General features: G+C 40.5%; 1 protein-coding gene across 2 annotated transcripts; it reads right to left on the bottom strand.

Moving 5' to 3' along the window:
* LOC128058202 (dihydrodiol dehydrogenase 3-like) lies at positions 1 to 22,654 on the bottom strand. Of its 2 annotated transcripts, XM_052650586.1 has the most exons (10): positions 22,606 to 22,627; positions 16,955 to 17,128; positions 14,172 to 14,339; positions 13,218 to 13,334; positions 11,809 to 11,886; positions 11,276 to 11,398; positions 5,551 to 5,660; positions 4,498 to 4,663; positions 1,920 to 2,002; positions 1 to 50 (listed from the first exon to the last, which is right to left on the bottom strand). In XM_052650586.1, the coding sequence occupies exons 1-10, from the start codon at positions 22,609 to 22,611 to the stop codon at positions 8 to 10; spliced, it is 1,068 nt and encodes a 355-aa protein (XP_052506546.1). In that variant the 5' UTR covers positions 22,612 to 22,627; the 3' UTR covers positions 1 to 7. The 2 variants fall into 2 exon arrangements, with proteins under 2 accessions (XP_052506546.1, XP_052506547.1); XM_052650587.1 differs by lacking the exon at positions 16,955 to 17,128 and having other exon boundaries at positions 22,606 to 22,654.
* Positions 22,655 to 26,348: the final 3,694 nt, after the last annotated feature.

Here is a 26,348-nt window from a genome sequence, read left to right as displayed (position 1 = left end):
CTCACAATCAGTACTCTTCAGAAAATGGATAGTCAGGGTGATCAGCAAGGCTGAAAGAGAAGGAGGGATGTTAATTTATTAATTCTGTATCACATGGCCAAGGAGAGTGCTTCTCTGTGTATGTAGCCAAGATAGCCTAAACATCTCAGTCTACAATCACATCCCACCTTCTACTCCAGGCATCCGGTCCATGTGTGAACAGTGCCTGCGTGTGTGATTACCACAGTCACAAGCAATATAAACATCACAGTGATATTTACCTTGATTGGAATTACAGTTTATAAGAAGGTCTGAGAACTACAGCTAAAACATTAAGGTCATTTCAGCCCTAGGTGGAATATTTGGTCCTGGGTGGTGATGATGATGATCTCAGTAACAATTGTGCAGATCTTTTTAACACATCCATTCAACAAGTAAGTACTGAGCACCCCCCAAAATAGAAGGCATTCCATTAAGAAACTTCTGATCTCTTGAGATGTCACGGACGCACAAGCAACAATACTGATAAAGTGAGATGACTATTTTCTTAATTTACAAAGGATTAAAACAGTGGTTAATTAATAATTAGTATTACTGCTGCTTTCCTTTTTTTCACTATGTTTTTACTTTTCTTCCTAAATTTATTCCTTTCCATTTATTTCATTAGAGAGTACATTCTGAGTGATTCCATATGCCAATAGTTATGCTGTTGACTTAAACCCACAAACATGAGTAAGGCCAGGCACTGACAGCCTGATGAAGATGAACAGAGAAGTATACTGAAAAGTTTTTGAGTACAGAAAAGTAAATTTCCATCTTTTTGTTTTCATTTGTAATATCCTTTTTCAGAATCATGATATAGCTTTACAAACAGGAGACAAAGTTTTGACATCTTTCATTTAAAACTAAATCTTCCTTTGACTAATAAGTTGTGTTACCTTCTCTCTAAACTCTCTTCTAATATTTCTGTTTGATTACCCTTCTTTCTCTTCAATCCTGACATCCTCCTGCAGTAATTAGGCAGCTGGAATTTCATGTTAGTGACTAAGTCAAAGTCAAGGAGTTAGGGGTTTCCTAGGGGATGATCCCTGATGAACAAAGGCAACACTGGAGTGAGTCTTTACTCAAGAAACCAGAGAGACCCAGACGATCTTACCTGGGTGTGTCCTGCTAAGGACACGGCTATCACTCACTGGAGGGTCAGTTAAGCTCATGATTGCCTTGTAGTTCAGTTTTGTGAGATTATAAGGATGAGGACACAGGATTTTTAATAGGGGGAAAAGGCCAAAGAAGAGATCTATTTGAAAGAAATGGATGGTGTCTTGGTAAAGAAAGGCCCATTAGGGAGAAAATTCACCAGACACTTAGGGAAGGGAGTGGAGGCCGGGCCATGTGACCTCTCAGTACTGACACATTCTGCCTTTCATAAGACTTTGCTCCATAAAAAATATCAACAATATATTTTACAATTGTGTTAGGATAAACGCAAATGTAGTCCAAGCTGGATTTATTGTTAATAATCACTATTGATCATTTCCTCCCAATTTTATAAAAAGTTAAAAGATAAAATATGTTCGCAGGTCCCTAAAAGAATAGTGGGCTGCAGGCACAGTTCCCTCTGTGTCTACTGGATTCCTGGACCCTGAGAGGAGATACATCAGTCACAGGGATTAGGGGCACAAAGTAGTGAATTCAAAACCATGTCAAATCTGGGGATTTTATTTATGGGCTGTCCTGGGCCCTAGTCACATTTCTGTTGGTCAGAGATGGAGCCGTGGAGGAAACCTTTGGTCTGAGGTCTGCATGAAGCCCCAGGTTTACACCTACTCTGGAAACCAGGACTGTCTTCTGAGAATTAAGCTTTTAAAAAGCTTAGTTCCCCTACTGACCTGCCTGCTACAAAAAACAGTGTATGTGCGAAATATACACAAGTCACTTACAAGACTAAATCATAATATCGTATGTTACTGTTGAGGCCATCAATTGCTTTCATGTCTTCCGGAGTCAATTCAAAGTCGAGAACCTGGAATAAAGGAAGAATCACATTGACTTCTCCCCTAAGAAGCTGGCCTCCCCCGGGGACTGGAGGACTTTCCAGCTGGATGGAGACAAGAAGAGGGGACGGAAAAGCCGTGTCTGTCTTCAGCTTCCAGGTGAACAACCTGGGACCCTCTGCAGAGTTCTCACTTCTTTCTACAGCCTCTACTTTTCTACTCCAGTTCTCAGACAGACAGACACACACAGGTCGCAAGGCATCAGTCCCTTATCTTTCCACGTGAATTTCTTTTGACAGAAGACAAGCAAACAAAAATCAACTTTTTTGCAAACAAAGGCACTGTTGGGCAACCTGGACAAAATACGTGCGCTTGACCAAACACTAGACTGTTTTCTTCCTTCTTAACATCCCCTAAAATATGACACAGCATAGAGCTTAAGCAAGTATGGAAAAGAGGATCCCCCTGTGAAAACCTAATCAAGAATCTGATAGCAAACTTATTCATTACCTATGAATAAATCTAAAACATTGATTATGTACATATCTCTGTGAGAAAGTTATGACATGCATTTAAAATATTAAAGAATACTTGAATAATTAAAAATGCATATCATAGTCACAAAATGGAAATGTCAGTTTTGTATAGAAATCAATTTTCTCCAAAGTGAGAAATGCAATGTGAATCAAAGTCTTAAACAGTTATTCTTTTGTGGAAGTTGGTAGATTGATACTAAATTTTATATAAAAGAACAGCTAGTCAAGAGCAGTGAAGACATACTTGAAGGGAAAAAAAAGAATGTTATTTAAAACAAGCTTATTTTCCACTATAATAAAGTAGTATAGAGAAGTAAATAGTTAAATAGAACAGAGAGAGGCCAGAAATGTACTTATGGACATTTGATATATGACAGAGTTGACAGTGAAAATCTGTGGGAAAATACTGACACATAGATTTATGTTTAACAATATATATATACCTTTTCATGTCATAGTCAAAAATCAGTTTAAGTGTATTACAGATCGGCATTTGAGTGGAAACAAAAAACCAGTTTATTAGGGAACATTTCCCTTACCCTTGACTTGGATTTCCCTGGTGGCTCAGACAGTAAAGCGTCTGTCTACAATGTGGGAGACCCAGGTTCGATCCCTGGGTTGGGAAGATCCCCTGGAGAAGGAAATGGCAATCCACTCCAGGACTATTGCCTGGAAAATCCCATGGGCAGAGGAGCCTGGTAGGCTACAGCCCATGGGGTCACAAAGAGTCGGACACAGCTGAGCGACTTCACTTTCACTGACTTAGTTTGACCTGTAACTTCCACTGAACAGTGATATTTCCCTGGAGTGGTGAGTCAAATCTGAACCCAGACAGGAAGAGGATTTTTCCCCACTCACTGACTAGGGCTAATAGCACTGTGATGAGATAAAGACCGAGTAGGTTGACAACAGTCTAGCCAAATATATATGAAAATATATATACAGAGATGCATGCAGTCTCCTCTTACAATAGCCTCATCCACCTGCTAAAGCAGAAGTTCCGAGCAGCTCTGCACTGAACTGCAAATGCCCAAAAGAGCTCAGCCAAGAAGACGACAGCTTAGCTGAGTGCAGGTTGATTGTGAAACCACAGAATAGAGAGACACGTAAACGATCTCTGCCTTAAACCCTTAAATGGGGACGATTTCCTGTACAGCTAGACTAATGGTATAATATAAAAATAAAAAGACATACAATCTAATGAAAATGTACAAAGTCATAAATAGGAATGTCACAAAGGCAGAAACTGAAATGCATGAAAATGAAACTACATTAATATTCAGAGAAATGTAAAATAAAACCAGGATGAATTGGTTCAGGATGGCTGCTCTCATTCGTGTGTCCCCAAGCCCATATGTTGTTAACCTTACCCCCACTGTGATGGTGCTAGAAAGGGAGCTTCTGAGGGGTGATTAGATCATGACAGTGGAGCTTTTGTGAATGAGACTTGAACAGTATCATATTCATATGAGAGACCTCAGAGAGCTCTGTTGCCCACTCCACCGTGTTAAGATACAAGGAGAAGCCTGTGACCTGGAGGAGAGCCCTCATCTGATCACCCAGGCACCCTGGCTCCAGTCTTTCAGCTTTAGAACTGTGAGGAATGCATTTCAATTTTTTTTCTAAGCCACTCAATCTGTGGTATTTTGTTAGAGCAGCCTAAACAGTTTAAGAAAATCACATAATGCAATTTTGTCAATTGAAAACAAAGAAAATAAGATGTCATTTGCACAAGGTGACAGAATAAGTTCCAGATGTAATGCTGGATCTAAAATGTCTACTTTCTGTGCAACCTTAACCCTCTCCAGCCATGCCACCTCTCCTGTTGCCACATCAGGAGGGGAAAACCACTGGAAACACACACAAGGCATTCATGCACAGGAAAAAACAGGTAACTCATTTTGACGCAAAATTAATCTGGCTGGACAAAAATGACCCTCATGAAGGATATTGCTTAGGAGCCCTCTGCCCACAGCCCCACTCATCACCTGCATGTTCTCTTTGATCCGCTTCCTGTTGTAACTCTTGGCCAGAACCACAACCCCACGTTGTATCTGGTAGCGAAGGGCAACCAGAGCTGGTGTTTGCTTGTGCTTTTTGGCAATGGCACAAAGAACCGGGTCCTCCAAAAGAATAGGGTAGTTCGGGTTCACCCTGGAAGGAAATTAAGAAATCCTGAGGAGCTGAGAGTGAGTACTGTTTCTAAGAGGCTTCTCAAACAGACCAAGTAGGTCCACTCTAGACCAGTGCTTCTCAAAGTGTGGTCCAGGGACCAGCAGCATCAGTTTCACCTGGAGTCTTATTAGAAATACAAATCCCATGGCTTAGCTGAAGACAAACTGAATCAGAAACTCGACTCTGTCACCTCCCAATCTGTGTTTACAAAGCTCTCCTGGTCACCTGGGTGTATGCTGAAATGAGATCAATGCTTCCACAGCTGTGGTTTTGTTCTTGTACATTTCAGGGGTTGGTTTTCCTCTCCAATCATAGCCCCAAAGTAAGTACAAGAGCATAAAAGGAGAAGGAAAAGACTGGGATACTTTTTAGTTTAACTTTCTCAGTATTGATAAAAATTGAGTAGTCTCACAGTAACTATTCTTTTCATCACTATTTACAGTGTACAGTACTTGTACAGATGTTTAAAAAAATGATTCAAATTGTCATTTTTTTTTTTTTTGATCATCATTGACCTGGGAGGTTTATTATCCTGACTTTTGGCATAAGGTAAAGGAAGCTCAGAGTCTTTTACTAGCAATGTGTTCATTAGTAAGTAAATCATGTCTTAAGCTTATGTCTTAGATCTCAACTGGGGGATTATATATAGATTTTGATGCAGTCACTTGTTATTGATTAATCTACAACAAGACACGTATAATGTAAAAAATAATTGGCTGGGTGATGAGAAGACAAAAGAGAAGGCTCTTCCATTTCCCCTCTCTACCGCCTGCCAGTTGAGAGCACTGAGTACAATATAACAAAACATATTCCATGAAAAATTGAATTTTAGGTAAACTCTCTGTTGTCTTATTAGTGTTCATTACCAATTTTTCAATCGTTGGGATCCCAGAGCACCATAAGCAACAAGAACAATATCATGTGACTTGCAGAACTCCAACAGTTTGTTCTGATTGAGATAAGGGTGACATTCTACCTGTAGAATGCCAACATAGAAGAGTGTCAGGTTATGTAGGAAGGTGATATCAATATGACAGAGAAAGGCAAAAAGTTTAAAACATCTAAAGAAAAAATAAACTATGGAACACTAAATTGGAACTGAAAATATCAATATCAAGTAATTTTTAAAAGAAATACATATTATATCTCTATTCCTGAAAACAGAAAAAGTAATAACATTCCTGAGAACAAGCAACCCTAGGGACCAGAACTCAGCTACTAAATACATTACCAGGGGACATACCTAACTCCAGATCTGGGACAAGAAAACAACTGTTTGAGCCTTGGACATCAATTCTTGGAAAAAGCAAGAATTTGCTCCAAGATACATGAATAAATGTCTGCAGGACAAAAGAACCAGACTGATGGGTTCCCATTGGTAACATCTGAGTAGACTTTAACACCAAAGGGAATCATGAATGAGAGCAAATGTAGCACACAGAGTCAACAAAAATCCCTGAGAGAGAGAGAAAGAGCAAAAACGTTTCCGTCTACGAATGATTATTATGAAAACTCCTTTCTCAGAAACTGACAATTAAAGGGAAGAAGGGACATTTTTGATTTGTCTTATAGGAATGCTGCTGCTGCTGCTAAGTCGCTTCAGTCATGTCTGACTCTATGCAACCCCATAGACGGCAGCCCACCAGGCTCCACTGTCCATGGGATTTTCCAGGCAAGAGTACTGGAGTGGGGTGCCATTGCCTTCTGTCTTATGGGAATAGGTGCATTTTATCCTGACTTAATGAGGGAATTTTATTTTTACAATAAAATGTCAGGTAAGAAGATTAAAAAGTGCTTATATTGAAAATATTGAAAATTGTCCTAGAGAAATAATTAATTCAGGTGAACATCATTGATGGATTCTCAACCATTATATGAAAACTTGGGGGAAACTGAAATTCCTTTGATGACAATTATTATCCAGTAGATGACCAGGCAATTTCAACATGGGAAATACACATTTCCAAATTAAAAATCTAGCTACCAGTAGCTTTACTAGAACAAAAATACCATCATCACAGTGGGATGGCTGGTCATCACGTGCTTCCTGCTGGGTGCCATGTGAGGGGCACAGCATGCAAAGGACATATCCCCCAAATGTATAAATTTATGAACATGAGTAAGGGGTTCAGGTCTATCTGTTAATTTACAGGAACTGAGAAACAAATTAACAATACAAGATGCTAGTCTGATAAATCTATTATATTTGTCGAAAAATTGTTTGGATATCATGGTTAAAAATTATAATTGAGTGACCATGACAGATTAAAAGAGCTTGAGATACATGACTCAGAGTGAAGATGTGAGCCACAATGAGATCAATTCAACCTAATATTACACATGTAAATATACATATATATGTGTATATATATATATATATATACACACACACACATACACATCTGCCAATGTGGCAAAATGTGAAACATTTTGCATACAAGAGGGAAAATATGGGTGTCCTTGACCGTACCCTTAATTTTCTAATATCTGAAAATTTTCACAATGAAAACTTGGAGGCAAAATTAATGCTAAAATCACAATAGTTTTGAAGCCTTTTTAATTTAGAATATTGATTATACATATATGCTGTGCTGTGCTTAGTTGTGCAGTCATGTCCAACGCCTTGTGACCCCATGGACTGTAACATGCCAGGATCCCCTGTCCATGGGGATTCTCCAGACAAGAATACTGGAGTGGGTTGCCATGCCGTCCTCCAGGGGATCTTTCCAACCCAGGGATCAAACCCAGGTCTCCTGCATTGCAGGCAGATTCTTTACCATCTGAGCCACCAGGCAAGCCCAAGAATATTGGAGTGGGTAGTCTATCCTTTCTCCAGGGACCTTGCTTCTATCACCAGTCACATCCACAACTGGGTATTGTTTTTGCTTTGGCTCCATCCCTTTATTCTTTCTGCAGTTATTTCTCCACTGATGTCCAGTAGCATACTGGCACCTACCAACCCGGGGAGTTCCTCTTTCAGTATCCTATCATTTTGCCTTTTCATACTGTTCTCAAGGCAAGAATACTGAAGTAGTTTGCCATTCCCTTCTCCAGTGGACCACATTCTGTCAGACCTCTCCACCATGACCCGCCCATCCTGGGTGGCCCCACACAGCATGGCTTAGTTTCACTGAGTTAGACAAGGCCATTCAGATATGACCTAAATCTAATCCCTTATGATTATACAGTGGAAGTGAGAAATAGATTTAAGGCACTAGATCTGACAGACAGAGTGCCTGATGAACTGTAAAGAGAGGTTTGTGACATTGTACAGGAGACACAGATCAAGACCATCCCCATGGAAAAGAAATGTGAAAAAGCAAAATGGTTGTCTGAGGAGGCCTTACAAATAGCTGTGAAAATAAAAGTGAAAAGCAAAGGAGAAAAGGAAAGATATAAGCATCTGAATGCAGAGTTCCAAAGAATAGCAAGGAGAGATAAGAAAGCCTTCCTCAGCGATCAGTGCAAAGAAGTAGAGGAAAACAACAGAATGGGAAAGACTAGAGATCATTTCAAGAAAATTAGAGATACCAAGGGAACATTTCATGCAAAGATGGGCTCGATAAAGGACAGAAATGGTCTGGACCTAACAGAAGCAGAAGATATTAAGAGGAAGTGGCAAGAATACACAGAAGAAAGGTACAAAAAAAGAGCTTCTGACCTAGATAATCAAGATGGTGTGATCACTCACCTAGAGCCACACATCCTGGGATGTGAAGTCAAGTGGGCCTTAGAAAGCATCACTATGAACAAAACTAGTGGAGGTGATGGAATTCCAGTTGAGCTATTTCAAATCCTGAAAGATGATGCTGTGAAAGTGCTGCACTCAATATGCCAGCAAATCTGGAAAACTCAACAGTGGCCACAGGACTGGAATAGGTCAGTTTTTATTGCAATCCCAAAGAAAGGCAATGCCAAAGAATGCTCAAACTACTGCACAATTGCACTCATCTCACATGCTAGCAAAGTAATGCTCAAAATTCTCCAAGCCAGGCTTTAGCAGTACATGAACCGTGAACCTCCAGATGTTCAAGCTGGTTTTAGAAAAGGCAGAGGAACCAGAGATCAAATTGCCAACATCTGCTGGATCATCAAAAAAGCAAGAGAATTTCAGAAAAACATCTATTTCTGCTTTATTGACTATGCCAACGCCTTTGACTGTGTGGATCACAATAAACTGTGGAAGATTCTGAAAGAGCTGAGAATACGAGACCACCTGACCTGCCTCTTGAGAAATCTGTATGCAGGTCAGGAAGTAACAGTTAGAACTGAACATGGGACAACAGACTGGTTCCAAATAGGAAAAGGAGTACATCAAGGCTGAATACTGTCACCCTGCTTATTTAACTTATACACAGAGTACATCATGAGAAACTCTGGGCTGGAGGAAGCACAAGCTGGAATCAAGATTGCCGGGAGAAATATCAATAACCTCAGATATGCAGATGACACCACTCTTATGGCAGAAAGTGAAGATGAACTAAAAAGCCTCCTGATGAAAGTGAAAGAGGAAACTGAAAAAGTTGGCTTAAAGCTCAACATTCAGAAAACGAAGATCATGGCATCTGGTCCCATCACTTCATGGCAAATAGATGGGGAAACAGTGGAAACAGTGTCAGACTTTATTTTTCTGGGCTCCAAAATCACTACAGATGGTGACTGCAGCCATGAAGTTAAAATACGCTTACTCCTTGGAAGGAAAGTTATGACCAATCTAGACAGCATATTAAAATGTGCTAGACATTAAAATGTCTCTAGACAGCAGAGACATTACTTTGCCAACAAAGGTCCGTCTAGTCAAGGCTATGGTTTTTCCAGTGGTCTTGTATGGATGTGAGAGTTGGACTGTGAACAAAGCTGAGTGCTGAAGAATTGATGCTTTTGAACTGCAGTGTTGGAGAAGACTCTTGAGAGTCCCTTGGACTTCAAGGAGGTCCAACCAGTCCATCCTAAAGGAGATCAGTCCTGGGTGTTCATTGGAAGGACTGATCTGAAGCTGAATCTCCAATACTTTGGCCACCTCTTGCGAAGAGTTGACTCACTGGAAAAGACCCTGATGCTGGGAGGGATTCGGGGCAGGAGGAGAAGGGGACGACAGAGGATGAGATGGCTGGATGGCATCACCGACTCGATGGACATGAGTTTGAGTGAACTCTGGGAGTTGGTGATGGACAGAGAGGCCTGGCCTGCTGTGATTCATGGGGTCACAAACAGTAGGACATGACTGAGCGACTGAACTGAACTGATATATATATTTATCCTGAATTTTACAAGCTACATTTTCTGTAGAAGACTCTTACTCCTTGACTTCAGGTTGTACCTTATAGACATTGTTGTTGTTTACTCATTAAGTCATGTTTGATTCTTTAGTGGCCCAATGGGCTTCCTAGGCAAGAATATTGGAGTGGCTTGCCATTTCTTTCTCCAGGGCATCTTACCAACCCAGGGATTGAACCAGAGTCTCCTGCATTGGCAGGCAGATTCTTTACACTGCGCCACCAGGGGAGCTTGTGGACATTATGTTATATGAAATACGGCAGTTGCAGAAAGACCAATGTTAATACCTAAATTGGTCAAACTCACCGAATTAAAGAGTAATGTGATGGTTACCATAGGGTGGGGGGGAGTAGGGAGAAATCAGTATTTCCTATTCATAGGTACAAAGTCTCAATTATACAAGGTGAATAAATTCTAGAGACTTACTGTACAGCATCGTCCCTATGCTTAAAGTTATTGTATTATATAATACAATACAATGAACTTAAAGTACATTGTATTGTGCAGTGTTATATACTTAAAATGTTTTTAAATGAATCATTTTAACTTTTCTTACAGAAATAAAGTAAAAAATTTAAGAAATATAAGAGTACAGAACCAAACAAAGAAAAATGTATTTAAATAGTTAATTTTATGATAGACATCAATGGGAGAAAAAGATTAAGACTGAGTAAATCACGGGGTGTGCTCTGAGTAAATCACAGGGTGTGCTCTAATTCCTGACTATTTTATCTACTGTTAGTATCGCTATAAGATGTTGATTTCACTCTATAACCTGAATGATTTTCAGAGCCTCCAGTAAATTTTTTTGTACTATGCTTCCTGTTGAAGACCCTATAAACACAGAGACACCAAGACTAAGGATTTGGGTATCTAAACCCCACACAAACTCTTAACACTTGTCTCAGCTGATTTATCTCTATTTACTTCCTATTCCATGTTTTAATGGTCTTTCTTCGGGTACATAGTTTCCTCTGAGGCACTTTTACCATCTGATTTCTGGAGATCCTTTCAGCTCAGGGAAACACCTCCTTCCTCTAAGTTCTAGGGGACTAGCCTAACTCCCTTCACCTCCATTACCTTCCCTCAGTCCTCACCACAATTTAGCAGGGAGCCATCCCAAGATTTTCCACCCAGACTTTTTCAGACAGAGATACCTTTTTTGGTTCAATTTACACCATCCAGACGGGGGCTCTGATCTCTAGAATCATCTGTCCACAAAGATCGGATGAACAGGAGGGGAGGAGAGACAGACAGACATCAGGCTGAAGTCCACGAGGAGGTTCTGAAGAGCAGGAACGAGAAGATCCTCACCTGGTTGCAGACAGGCTTGTACTTGAGCCCGGGTTTGTTCAGGATCTTCTCCAGCTGCTTGTGGTTGAAATTAGACACCCCGATGGACTTGGCCAGCCCTGCATCTTTACATGTCTCCAGGGCCTGGGGAGGGAAGGGTGGTGAGCAGTAATTCAAAATGAGTGATAGATCAAGAATAAATGCTGGAAAAGATCTGTAGAAAGTGTCTTGTGTCAAGAATTGACACTGATTTTAAGAAAGAAGAAAGGAGAAGAAGGTCATGACACAAGAAGAAGAATTAATCATCTCCTCATTAGAAAACCCTGGAGAAGACATATCACACGGAAGGAAATGCCTGGCTTCACCATCCCAGATTCTGTCCTTTTCTGTGAACATTTCAGCAATGGTTTCCTCCCCACAACCCCAGCATCCCAGTCCTTAGATTCATGAACTGCTGAGTCTGACCATCCACAGCCCATTCTCACAGGTGGAAGAAATGAAGGTGGTTCCCCGTCTCCTGACTCCTCCCCTGGTTTTCTCCTCCCTGGACTCACCTCCCACGTGCGACAGAGATCTACTGAGTCATATATCATTTTTCCATTTTCATCTTTTGGAAAAAGTTCCTCTCCTGGCTGGAATAGAAGCAGTCATTTTAGAGATGTCATAAAATAATTTCTCCATTTAGTCAGCCTGCCAGGCACATCTAAGACCAGGACATTAACGTCCATAAGATAGGTTTACAACATTCCAGATCTCTTACACTTACCATATGTTTTAATAAATAGAACATTCTAGGTCCTAAAGGGGACTCATTGTGACTGATGCAAAGAATGGCAATGTTACATGGCTTTATTTCCAGAATAAAAATTACAGTCTTGACTTAGATGTGATACAGTTTCTTTTCTCTCTGATCATCTGATAGCCCTAGGGCAGACACATGAACCGACAAGACTATCCTTAGGTTGATATGGGCTGTGAAAGATCCAGACATGTTCTCAAATGTTCATGACCATGAGCCTTGAACTAATCAAGGTTAATTTACCACTGATGGAAAATGTTGATATAAAAATAAAGCCAACCAAGAGTAATGGAAAGTGAAGTAGTAGGGGGGGAAAGGAGACACTTCTGAAGAGTACTGCAAATCCTTAAATCTTCCATAGCTGGGCCTTGCCATCTACATAAACCAATAAACTCTTCTTCATAGGATGGCTTGGCTTGAGTTTATTTCTGCAACTTAACATCAACCTAGAACTCTGGGACAGTCTAAAGGGATAGGTTTGGGAGAGCGGTGGGAGGGGGCTTCAGGATGGGAGGGACACATGTATTCCTATGGCCTATTCATGTTTATGTATAGCAAAACAATCACAATATTGTAAAGTAATTAACCTCCAATTAAAATAAATAAATAATTTAAAAAAAAAAAAACAGTTCAAAGTAATACAGTTCTTAATGGCAAAGTACAGTCCACAGACCTCATCATGAAGACAGGCAACAGTGTAGGCAAGGTCTCCTAAGTCCCAATAAAGGTTTAGACTCACCTAGAGAGAGCACCATCAAATCTGCTCAACTTGAAAGGGTGAAAGATGAGATAAACTCATCTTGTTCGAGTGTAAGGCAATGTCATGCTCACCACGGCTACACCAAACTCTGTGTTCTTAAAATCCCCAAGGGACTCAAGAGTCATACTCAGTACTGTGTGCAGAACTCACCTATTTCTATTCCCTCACGTTTTTGAGCAGAGAACATGAGATTATTGAGCTTTTTTCTCTGGGAGGAATGACAAAGAAATTAAAAAAATTTTTTAAACCCCTCAGTAAAAAGATAATCATAAATGATTATTTGGGAATTCTACTCTAGTGAAGAGTATATCCTACTATGAAAAATCTGAAGTCAATCATCCATGCAGGTTGATAGACATTCTGACACAAGAAATAAAATAGTTGTAATCATACAAATTGCCAACCTTCAGAGCCAGTGGAAAATGAATAATGTAGAGATCGACATAGTCCAGTTGAACATTTTTCAGTGACTTTTCCAAGGCTGGTCGGACCAACTCTGGTTGAAGGAAAGTGGACCAAAGCTGCAGAGATTAAAGAAAGGAAGCTGCATGAAATTAACATTGTAGGTAATTTTGTTTTTATGCTTTCATCTAAAAATCAGAGATTCTTCCTGATTAGAAATGGATGATCACAGAGGAAAACCACCCTATTTCTTTTTCAGTTCCATTTTTTATCTAACCAACCCATGTAAACTTTGTTATTTGATTGAATTTATCATTAGTATATCATTCACAATGGAAGAAAATGACCCAAGAATGAAAAGTATTATCAAATAACTAATATACCCATCATCTGAATTATGTTTAATAAAGTTTAAAAGCAGTTCACAAAGTCAATCTAATTCTATCAAAGAATCAATCCTCTTAGGAGAAATTAGAACCTTTTTGTTTACATAAATGTAGGAAGTGTTTTGAACATATTATTATGTACAGAACATAATTTAAGGCATTTGGTTAGATCTTATGTAATAAAAAACAGCTCCTCCTATTTCCACCTCTTAGATGAAAGTAAGAACTGAGATTTAGAATTTGAATAAAATTTAGAAAGTTTCCTAGATGATAAGGAAAGCTATAATCTAATTATTTCTGTCTGATTCATTAGCCCATACTAAATCACACTACTCTGGTCTAGGCTCAGAAAAACAAATTGACTTTAATTTAAAATTAATATTTGAACCAATGATGAGAAAGCCATCATCACTCTCACTTTATTTTTGGATACCAGATTTAATACACAAATATGTGTGAAAAAAGTTGTACCAATAAGCAGTGTTCACCAAACAGCTATTGATCTGGCTACATAATTATCACCTGCACACAATGACTTGCATACATGTGCACACACAACACACACAACACCTTTGAAGTGTAGAATATGTCTTCTCTCTTCACAGTGCCATCTGCAATCTTGCTCCGAATAGCTTGTCCAACTTGCCCTTCATTTTGGTACAAATGAGCGCAGTCAATATGGCGAAACCCAACCTCTATAGCCAATTGGGTGACCTCCAGAGCTTCACTCTTAGGAACCTACATACGCAACAAGTGTGGTAGTTGAATATTCACATGATAAATAAACTGCTGATGTACAAGCTTTGATTTTTCCCAAGAGAAATTAACAAACAAAAGCTTTAATGTTTCTTTGTGCCTTTGGTTAGTTCTGCATGTGTGGTGTTGAACCCATGATAAGTTATCTGAAATTTCCTGTAAAGTTATTAAATGAACACCCAGGAAGTCTTCAATCCCAGGTGATCAGTGGTTGATCAAAGGCATCAGAGGACCCCAAAGGCCACCTCCAGGTTCAGTGATGTGCTGGAGGAACTCATAAAAGTGAAAAAAGTGAACGTGTTAGTTGTTCAGTTTTGTCCGATTCTTTGAGACTTCATGGACTGTAGTCTGCTAGGCTCCCCTGTCCATGGAATTCTCCAGGCAAGAAAGGAAGATCCCCTTCTCCAGGTATCAAACCTGTGTCTCCTGAGTTGCAAGCAATTCTTTACCATCTGAGCCATGGATATGATTTATACAGTGAGATATTTTATGCAAAGTCAGTGAGGGTAAAGGTTCATGATACAAAGCACCAAGAAACAAGGTGAAATCTTCTAAGAGTGCTCTATCTACCAATGTAGTCATGCAGAATATACAAAATAAAAACTGCTGCTAAGTCACTTCAATCGTGTCCGACTCTGTGTGACCCCATAGACAACAGCCCACCAGGCTGCCCTGTTCCTGGGATTCTCCAGGCAGGAACACTGGAGTGGGTTGCCATTTCCTTCTCCAATGCATGAAAGTGAAAAGTGAAAGTGAAGTCGCTCAGTCGTGTTCGACTCTTAGCGACCCCATGGACTGCAGCCTACCAGGCTCCTCCGTCTATGGGATTTTCCAGGCAAGAGTACCAGAGTGGGGTGCCATTTCCTTCTCCACAAAATAAAAACTATACCTATTCAAAGTGTGCTAAGTGATTTTTTAATGCCTATCCTGGTGGCTCAGATGGTAAAGAATCCGCCTGCAATGCAGGAGATGTGGGTTTGATCTCTGGGTCAGGAACATCCCTTAGAGAATGGAATGGCAACCCACTCCAGTATTCATGCCTGGAAAATCCCATGGAAAGAGGAGCCTAGCAGGTTACAGTCCTTGGGTTCGCAAAGAGTTGGACACAACTGATGGACTACTACCACTTTTGCTTTCTTTCCCTGGGTAATGATATCACAACCAAGCTAGCTAACAGTTCCATCACCTCACATAGTTAACTTTTATAGGTGTTTGTGAGACCTTTAAGGTCTACTCTTCTGGCAAATCTCAAGAATATAACCCATTATTATTAACAGTTGCCACTGTGCTGTACATCAGGTCTCCAGACTTATATATCTTACAACTGAAGGCCTTTACCATTTGACCAGCATCTTTCCATTTTCCCCAACTTTATCCGCAGCTCCTGGTCCCTGTGATTTTACTCTCTGCTTCTATGAGTTCAACTTTTTTTATAGATCCTACTCATAGAAAGATCATGCAGTGTTTGTTCTTTATGTCTGACTTATTTTACTCAGCTTAATGTTATCCAAGTTCATCCATGTTATTTCAAATTATGGATCATTTCTTTTATAAGCCTGAATAATATTTTTCTTCTTTTTATGTGACTTGTGATCTTTTCTTTTTAAAGGAGGTGCTTGTCTAACTTCCATCTGTTGGGTCTAGTTCTGCCTTTCCTTAAATGCAGGGGCATTCAGGGATGTCCTGAGGAATGAATTAGTGAGCTTCAGTAATAGCTGAACCCTTCCCTCTCCTCATCCCAGTTTGCATCACAAAGTCCTGTCTTCTGTCTTCAAAATTTTTCTGAATATTTCCTTCTGTTTCATACATAAAATAAGCGATATTCAAAGTTTAAGGACCAGAACCTTGTCATACAACTACTCAATACATACTGTAAAGACAAGATGACTAGCAAAATTCCTGGATTCCAGTCTAGTAAGTTATCCTCTTTGTCCCTCTTACACTCAAGCACTGAAGACCATAGTTAGATAAAGATATATTACAAAAGCCAAGAATTGAAATCTTTTCCTGTAAGACTATAGCTTGTCTCCTCAAATGGCACTGAGCTTTCCATTAGAAGAAGTTCCCACTCAGAAACAGAAGTATAGGGCAAAACACAGTTGAAGTGTTTCTTCCCTGTGACCTACTAGGTATTCCACAGTAGAAAAGCAATTCTCTCCCATTAGTTTTCAGTCACCTCATCTTTAGGAATTTTTACCTCAAATACTTCTCTGGGTCATGTCTTTTTGGAAGGAGGAAATGGTTCTGGAATTAATGAAATATACAGAGAAACCTAGCCATTACAATCACCCTCAAAGCAAAGCAGCTGACAGTCAATGTTCTTGACAGCTGAGTCTCACCTCTCCTGCCAAGCTGGGAAAGAGATGGAAGCTGGAGGGGAATCCAGAGTAATCTACAGGTGAGCACAGCCTCAGACCCTGATGCAGAGTGGAGACTGGATGCTCTCTCCCCTTTCACAGGGCATGGCTCTAGCCTGGTTAGTAGAACCACAAGATCCTCCCAGAGTCACACAGGAACTCAGTGCTTGACAACCCAAGTTCCTTCCGCTCATGTCACATCCACTACAGTTTATGTCAACCCACAACCACTACTCTTACCTCCTCAGGTGCATAGGTTCCAAAGCCTAGGATAGGAATGAAGTGGCCATCATTAAGCTTCACCCTCTGGTATTTGGGATCCATTGCCTGTTGCTCTTCTGAGTAAGCAGACTCTGATTTTCTTCTTCTGCCCTCACAGGTTATAAGTAATATGAAAGTAACACCCCAACTGCACTGTCCAATGTCAGCAGATACATTGTAGGAGGAGCATGATTGAACCAATACCCACGGAGTAAGAAATAAACAAAGGGTGTTAACTTGTTTGCTTTTTTATCAGAACAATATTCCTATTATACAATGATATAAATCATCAATTTCTTGGAAATTTTTACTTTATTTTTTAATTTTTATTTTTTTTTATTTTACTTTATTTTACTTTACAATACTGTACTGGTTTTGCCATACATCAACATGAATCCGCCACGGGTGTACATGAGTTCCCAATCCTGAGCCCCACTCTCACCTCCCTCCCCATACCATCTTTACTTTATTTTTTTAATAAGTAAATTTTAAATTCTGGATCCACTTACATTATTGTAAATTATTTCAGGGGATTTGCTGAATAATTATTGACCATATGTTAGACTAGAAACCACACGTACCAATTTTTAAAATTTTCTAATTATAAAGCCCAACTTGAGCAAACATCAATTGAAACAATTATCTGTATTACAGTGCATACACATACGTACTTATACACACAGTCACAGAATTTAAAGTAATAACTAATAAGGACTTCTCAAAATGCTAACACTTAATAAAGAATGAAAACATCAAATGAATATAAATTTGCCTTTTTATATATCCTACCAGCAAAATTATTTTGCTAATAGATGGGGGTGAAATCCTGAAAATGATGTGAAAATCAGACATTCTGGCAAAGATCTTATTAGAGGTTAGTTATTAATGGTTTTTACTGTGTACGATATGTTAACAGATTCTCTGTTCCAATCTTTTAGCTACTTTTGTTGTTCAGTTGCTCAGTCATGTCTGACTCTCCGACCCCATGGACTGTAGCACGTCAGGCTTCCCTGTCCTTCACCATCTCCCAGAGCTTGCTCAAACTCATGTCCATTGAGTCATTGATGCCATTCAACCATCTCTTCCTTTGTCATCCTGTTCTCCTCCTGCCTTCAATATTTCCCAACATCAGGGTCTTTTCTAATGAGTAAGCTAGTTAGAGAACCTTTAAAATTGCCATGACGTAAATGATATTTTATATAATTTGTTATCTTGCTCAACATTATTCATAAAAGGAAGACCTGTAAACAAGTTAAATTATAATATATCTGAAAGAGTGAGGAAAATCATCAAGCATTGCTACAGTGGAATGTTGTGAAGCCAATTAAAATTTAACATGGAAATTAAAGTTAGCTAAAGAGTGAGCTATGAGCTGCTGGATTTTCCCCTGGAAGCATAAGGAAAATTAAAGAAACTAGCTATAAACTAGCTATACAACCTCATAGGAGCCCTGGGAAACAGTCAGAAGAACACCTAGAATGACAAATGAACCAGCTTCCCAGGTGATGGAGTGGTAAAGAATTCGCCTGCAATGCAGGAGACACAGGTTCAATCCCTGGGTTAGGAAGATATCCTGGAGAAGGAAATGAAAACCCATTCCAGTATTCTTGCCTGGGGAATTCCCTGGACAGTGGAGCCTGGCAGGCTATAGTTCCATAGGGTCTCAAAAGAGTCAGACACAACTCAGTGACTAAACAACAACACCAAACGAACACCCAATTAAGGAAAATTCAGAACAGAATGGCAGGAAATTTCATCATGGATTCACCCACCTGTACCCTTCTGCTTGGGGCAATGCAGTCTTGTTCAGCTCCCAGTTGCCTCCCTCAAACCAGAATGATCACAGAAAACCTTATCTGCAATGTTCCAACCTACTTAGGGGCTGCCTGGAGACTGGTGACTGTTTCATTCTATGTTTTAAGCTTAAACTGAAGAGCAGCTGGGGTATCTCATTACAGCTGCAGGGGGACTATACGTATGTGGGGCCAGGGACAAAGGATAAGGGTGGATACATAGACTAGACCATGTAAAACCCTGAGTAGTACTGGAGTGTGGATTTGGGGGACAGTAGGGTATTTCAAAAACCATCCTAAATTCAGGAGAATCAAAAAGGTTCACATATGCCAGGCAAGATTATGACTCAGAAATGAACCAAGTTGTCCTCAGTTTTCCTTTGGGCAGATCCCAGGACTAGGAGTATTCCAAGCAAACTAGTGAAGGACTGTCAGGACATGAAACCAATCTACCAGCAGTGAGTGTTTGCCTGTTGTTTCAAGTACCCAGCTGTGAACACACACAGGAACACCTACACACACACATGACATAAAGAGAGAAAGGAAAGAAGGAGAAAGAAAGAAAAAGGAAACCATGGTCCAGGAAAGGAAGAAAATAAATTGGCACCGACTCTTCCTGAACAGTCACAGGAGCCACACTTAGCACACAGTGAGTGTCACACACTGTCCTGGGAGGAGCTCCAGGCAGGATGCTGAGCTCAGCTCCCCCAGGAGCACATCAGGATCCCATCGCCTGAAAACACACGACACCAGCAGAAAGCCTTGTCCACACCAGGGCTGTAAAGAACTGTCCCCACGGAGCTGGGTGGGAAGGGAAGAGAAGCCGTCAGATCAGCCGTCAGACGAGGAGGAGGAATGGGGGCTCAGAGGTCCTCCCTGAAGAGACCCGTGAACACCACGCACTGGGCACCGCAGCCCTGGGACGACCCCGGGAGGTCACAGCCCCACAGCTGCTGTGAACCCAGGGGGACCCGCAGGAGGCCTGGGAACCTGACTCCTCCTGAGACACGCACCTGCTCCTGCTCCTGGAACAGGCTGAGGGGGCGGCAGGACACTGCTCAGACTCGGGCTGGTTTACTGGGCAGCCTGTGTGCCCCCAGCCTACAGATGCCCCCTCAGCACCTCTGGATCCAGTTCACCCCCCCTGGAGTGAGGGCCACCCATGCTGGGCAGAGTGGGCAGTGCCCATACAAGGACACACCTGCAAGACATGGATGGATAACTAGTTTCGTAGAAATGGAGAAAGTTAAACAAATTGAAAAGACAGAGGAATTCGTCTCAAATGAAAGAATAAGAAAATAACACCTGCAAAATCAGCTAATGAAACAGAGGTATTGCTTACCAAAGTAATTTACCAGAATTGAAAGTGTCAGTAATAAGAATGCTAACTGAACTAGGGAAAAGAGTAAATGAATACAGTGAGACTGTTAACAAGTAACTAAAAAATATAAAAAAAAAATAACCAGTCAGAACTAAATAATGCAATAACTCAGATTAAAAAAAACACTCTAGAAGGAATTAGTAGCAGACTAGGTAATACAGAAAAATTTATAAGTGACCTGGAAGAGAGATTTATGTGAATCATGCATTAGCATTAAAGACAGCAAAAAGGGAAACAAACTTTAAAAAAGAAAACAGTTTAAAAAGCCTCTCAGACAACATCAAGTGTACTAACATCCTCATGATAAGAGTCCTAGAAGAAAGGGGGAGAGAGAAGGGGGTAGAAAAGGCATTTGATGAAATTATGGCTAAAAATATCTTGAACCTGCAGAAGGGAAAAGCTATCCAGGTGCAAGATGCACAGAGAGCCCCAAATAAGATAAAACCAAAGAGGCCCACACCAAGACACATCAAAATTAGAAAGGCAGAAGTTAAAGATAAAGAGAGGAGTCTAAAGGCATCAGGAGAAAAATGATGAGTCACATACAAGGAAAAAGACACCAGGCTGTTGGCTGATTATTCTGCAGAAATTAGGCACAACAGTCTGGCATGATGTTTCTAAAGTACTGAAAGGAAAAAAATCTACAACCTAGGATACTAGGAAATAGATCCAATAATGTATAATAACTCGAAATGGAGTATAATCTATAAAATAATGAACCACTCAGCTGTACATCTGAAATAATAGAATATTATGTCAACTATATTTCAATGAAAAAGATAAGAATGTTTGCTTTCCTGATCATTAAAATCATACATACAAATTACAGAATTTAGGGTAAGAAAGGAGAGGTTAGAGAATAAATATAACCTATAATTAGCCTGTTGTGATTAGTCACTCAGTCGTATCCAACTCTTTGCAACCCCATGGACTATAGCCCGCCAGGCTCCTCTGTTCTTGGGATTCTCCAGGCAAGAATACTGGAGTGGGTTGCCATACCCTTCTCCAGGGTATCTTCCCAACCCAGGGATAAAACCTGGGTCTCCTGCATTGTAGACATATTCCTTACCATCTGAGCCACAAGGGAAGCCAAATCAGCCTTGACAAATGTGTGAATTTGTATTTTATTTACAAATCAGATAATCTGCAACATGTTAATTGTGTGCTTTCCTTTTGACTTAAGTATCTTCTGAAGCTCTCAAATATTATTTTAAAAATCCAGTATTATATTTTGCTTCTTTTGAGTAGTACATTGTCTTAATGTACGTTATTCTTTCATCATTTGGGTTTTCTTTAGCATTTGATTAGTTCTTGCATATTTTGCCACTCATTCATAGATTCATACAGCAAAACTTTATTGAAAATATTTTATGTGCCAGACACTTTTATCCACAAGTAACAAAAACAGGAAATAAAATTTTTTAATGACTTGAGTTGATAGTCTAGTGCAGGATAGAGACTATGGATAAAATCAAAAGTATGTAGCTGTTAGGAGTGGGAGAGTTCCCCTTGAGAGAGAACCCTGCAGTTTCTCACATTTCTGTGCACCTGATAAGCAGAGACTCTGACCACGCTTCATCCCACACTAAGTTTTCAAGACATTTGTCCAGTGAACATCCTTGCAATATAGAGACAGTGGCTCCTTGCAGAGACATGGAAGGCATGTTTGCTGTGCAGTAAAGTAAAGAAAACCTCTCCCTCATAAGAAAAGGAGGGATGCTGAGAGCATACGTTCATTGACCCAGGATCCCTAGACTCAAGGTTTTTTTTCCTGTCACTCAACTCACTGAATATTCAGGCATCACCTGGGACCTTCACTCCAACTTTAGAAATGGGGACCCAGGGAACTAGCACAACACACCTTGTTGTGAAGAACATTCCCATAATATACTCTGTGCATGAACTCATTACCCTGTAAACCTTAATCCTATACAATGTTCTATGTCAGTTATGGCTCAACAAAGCTGAAAAATGATACTGATTTGGCTACAGCATTTTTTATGAATAATAATTTTTTTTTTCCTTTACCAGCATCTGTGAAACCAGGGCAAGCTGATTTGTTAGCTCACAAATTAGGTTGAAATCTTATATCCATCATGATTCTTGACAGAACACAATACGACTGAGTCAAAGGTTAGAACAGGACAAAGATTAGAAAATAGCATTACATCAGGGAATGTTAACTTCCTTACAAAGAAAGAATGGGGCAGCCCCAAACTGCTACCAGCGACACTGTCATGGCTATTGGAGTGTGTCTGGATATTAAAATTCCACAACATTCCGACCAGACACCTGCCATTTGAATGAGTGACTTCAGTGATACAGAGGCAGGGGAGCTGAATACTCAGAGGACTGACTAGAGAAGAAAAGTCATCAGCTGAAATCCAAACAACATCCAGGATCAGAGAGCACACAAGGGAAGGGACACCAACCAGTGCATTCTTCACCCTACTCACATCCATTTGTGGGAGATCCAACCAGTCCATTCTGAAGGAGATCAGCCCTGGGATTTCTTTGGAAGGAATGATGCTAAAGCTGAAGCTCCAGTACTTTGGCCACCTCGTGCGAAAAGTTGACTCATTGGAAAAGACTCTGATGCTGGGAAGGATTGGGGGCAGGAGGAGAAGGGGATGACAGAGGATGAGATGGCTGGATGGCATCACGGACTCGATGAACGTGAGTCAGAGTGAACTCTGGGAGATGGTGATGGACAGGGAGGCCTGGTGTGTTGCGATTCATGGGGTCGCAAAGAGTCGGACACGACTGAGTGACTGAACTGAACTGAACTGATAACTCAGATCATGGGACAAATTCTGACCGTCCTCCATAGGAGGGAGGCACTAGGACCACCTAGTTCTACATAACTTCCTCGCCGGACATGGTGACTCTCCATACGATCATTAAATGCTGGTGCAGGTGGTCCATTGGGAGAAGAGTGGAGTTATATCCGGCATGATGCACATATGTGTCAAATGCCAAGCCCATCTTGCTCAAGTTGCAGTGTCTGTCCAGGTGTGCTGCTGGAACAGGTGTGCACACTTTACCCATGAGGTGCCCTTGGGAAAACTTGGAAAATCAGAGCTCAAGCCATCTCCCTTCTTCCAAGTAGCTGCCCATTTTCTATACAGTTCAAATGTAAGGCAAGAAAATTTCTGCCAATGTTCCCTTGCCCCTTCTCAAAATTATCCACCTTACCCCCACTGTTATCAGATAAGGGGGGAAGCAAAAAGTAGAAAAGGAGGGGAAATTTATAACCATTTATATAATACAGTGCCTCTTTAGGTTTACAAAAATAACAAAAACAATCACTTTCCATGTGGCCTTGGACAAGTCAATAACCTGTGTGGTTTCTTTATCTGTAAAATGTGCTAATAGTTGAATTTACTTCATAGGGTGTTTGAATCATCAAGACTGCTGCCTGGAAAACAACAATCGCTCAAACTCTTGGGTAATATAATTGATGCTGTTGCTCCATCAACACATTTCTGCTCCAGTGTGTCTGTGATTAAAATTATTTTTGTTTCTTTTTTTTTTTTTCCCTGCTTCACGGATCTAAGGCATGAGCAGAGCAGTTTTCCATGCTTTGTGAAGGGGAAGTAGTTGTAATTTTAGTTAATTTCTGAAAAGATAGAACACCAAAATATCTGTTTCTCATTCTCTGTAGAATATACAGTTTCTGTGGCAAATAAATGCTGAGGTAAAGAAAAGAAAAACAGTTATTCATATTTCTTGGAACTGATCTTTCTTGGAAAATGGTAGCTGAAAAACATACTTTAATCTTGCTACAGAACCAAGACTTGGGAGTACCCCATCATCGGGGACTAGCTCCACAGAGACAACCACTGTCCCAAGTCCTTGGGACATCTCTTTTTTATTATGTTGCATATGTGACAGTAAATCTGGTGTTTGCTGGGTGGTGAGTAATGAATGAGCTGTCTTCCTTGGATCCACCAGTTGTGTTGGGTACCTTAGACATGTTGTGTAACCATGAGGTCAGGGTTCTGAAAGGTTGTTGTTGAATCACGACGCCGGGATTCTTGGCCCCCGGAGGAGAAGAATTCAATCCGGGGCCAGAGACGAGGCTTGATAGCTCAGAGCTTTTGTGTAATACAGTTTTATTAAAGTATAAAGGAGATAGGGAAAGCTTCTGACATAGGCATCAGAAGAGGGCAGAAAGAGTACCTGCTTGTTAGTGTTAGCAATGAGTTTATATACTCTCCAATGAATCCAAAGAATGTCTGGTGGTTGTAAAGACCTCACCAGACCTACTCCCATAATTTACATAACAGAATTAGCCAGAAGGTTTAATCCAGAGACTGTCCTCAGGCAGAATACATTGTTGTTATATAATCCTTTTAAAGAGCAGGTCTACTCCCATAATTTACAAAATTAGCCAGAAGGTTTAATCCAGAGACTGTCCTCAGGCAGGACACATTATTGTCATATAATCCTAAGGAACATAGAGAAGGAAAAAAAAAGTTTGTCCTTTCTTCCTCCTTGAGAATTCCAGACCCCTCTCTCCTTGGGGACCCCTAGACTTCTTATCAACCTGCCTAGGAAATGACTCTCTCAGTTCTTCCCTGTAAGAGAGAACTAAAGATGTTTTAGAGATAAGGAACATAGACTTGATTAGAAGCAATTTCCAAAGTTTGTGACTAAATAATAAGTAAGATAAATGACCCTGAATTTCTGTATATTTGAGCAATAGTCCTTGATATCTGTTTCTACTGTGAATGCCAAAATTCACTTGTGAAATTTTCCAGATATTGTCTGAGAGAGACTCTCTGTGGTCTGGAGAATAAGAAAAAAGGTCTTATGAAGTGGAGGTCTTATGAAGTGGAGGTCTTTTCTCCCAGCACAGATCCAAGATGTCCTCCATCTGCAATAGGCCATTATGTTAAGCTTTTTTCTTGTTTCTGTTTTGTATCAACAATTAGACATTGAGACCTCAAAGCAGTAACCCTCTCTTTTCCCTCTGGAGCTGAGCTGATCACCATGCGGACAGCTGGACCTGAATGCACAAGAGGACTTGGGACAATGGCTGTCTCTGTGGAGCTAGTCCCTGATGATGAGGGTACTCCCAAGTCTTGGTTCTGTATCTAGACTAGAGTATGTTCTTCAGCTACAATTTTCCAAGAAAGATCAATTCAAAGAAGAACGAATAACTGTGTTTTCTTCTTATTCATCTGAATTTGTGGGTGGAAATCATGAACACTATATTGAGAAGACTTTCCTAGTTATCAGAACAATAGGTGTACTTGCTCCAGGACTTGAAGAAATCGTTCTGATTGAAGATGGAGTGGATGAACATCCCACAGATGTTAGAATGCATGTTACCTAAGAGGAGCTCCTTGAAAGCTTGCGAATCTGAGCATTTCTTGTACATTACTATCAACTCCTTCCAGCTCAGTTGGTAAAGAATCTGCCTGCAAGGCAAGAGACCCCAGTTTGATTCCTGCGTCAGGAAGATCTGCTGAAGAAGGGGTAGGCTACCCACTCCAGTATTCTTGGGTTTCCCTTGTGGCTCAGCTGGTAAAGAATCTGCCCACAATGCGGGAGACCTGGGTTCGATCCCTGGGGTGGGAATATCCCCTGGAGAAGAGAAAGGCTACCCACTCCAGTATTCTGGCCTGGAAAATTCCATGGACTGTATAGTCCATGGGGACACAAAGAGTCAGACACGACTGAGCAACTTTCACTTTCACTTTCTATAACAAATATGATGTTTATTGATGTAACACTTTATTCCTGTTGCGATCTGATCACAATTATTCTGTGACTGTGACTGGCCTTCAAGTTCTCTCAAACACTGAGATCTGGTAAGTGCACGAATACAAAAATGAAGAAGAACAGGTGGTTCTTCTGAGACGTGGAGGGGAGGAATGGAAGCAGGATTGGGGGAATGTGACCAAAGCACCTGGGCCACCGTCACCTGGAGCTTACCATCATTCTGTCCCCACAGTTACTGTGGTTTGGGATGCACTGTGTAGAAAACTGGAGTCAAAGAGAAACAAAAGTGGCTACTGAAGGGTGTGGAGAGAATACACTAGAGTGCTTGGTTGATGTTTGTGGAACAATGTGTTTCCGTTCCTGTGTGTCAGCTGTTCAAATGTCTACCATGTCCAAGTCTGCCAGTTCAAGATATAAATCCAAATGCTCTTACGGAACACTTTGAATTCAGTAGGGAAGAGAAAAGATG

This window comes from Budorcas taxicolor, chromosome 13 (genome assembly GCF_023091745.1).
Source record: "Budorcas taxicolor isolate Tak-1 chromosome 13, Takin1.1, whole genome shotgun sequence".
Classification (NCBI taxonomy): Eukaryota; Metazoa; Chordata; class Mammalia; order Artiodactyla; family Bovidae; genus Budorcas; species Budorcas taxicolor.
The sequence above is the reverse complement of the archived record's forward strand: the minus strand, read 5'-3'. Positions and strand labels throughout refer to the sequence as shown.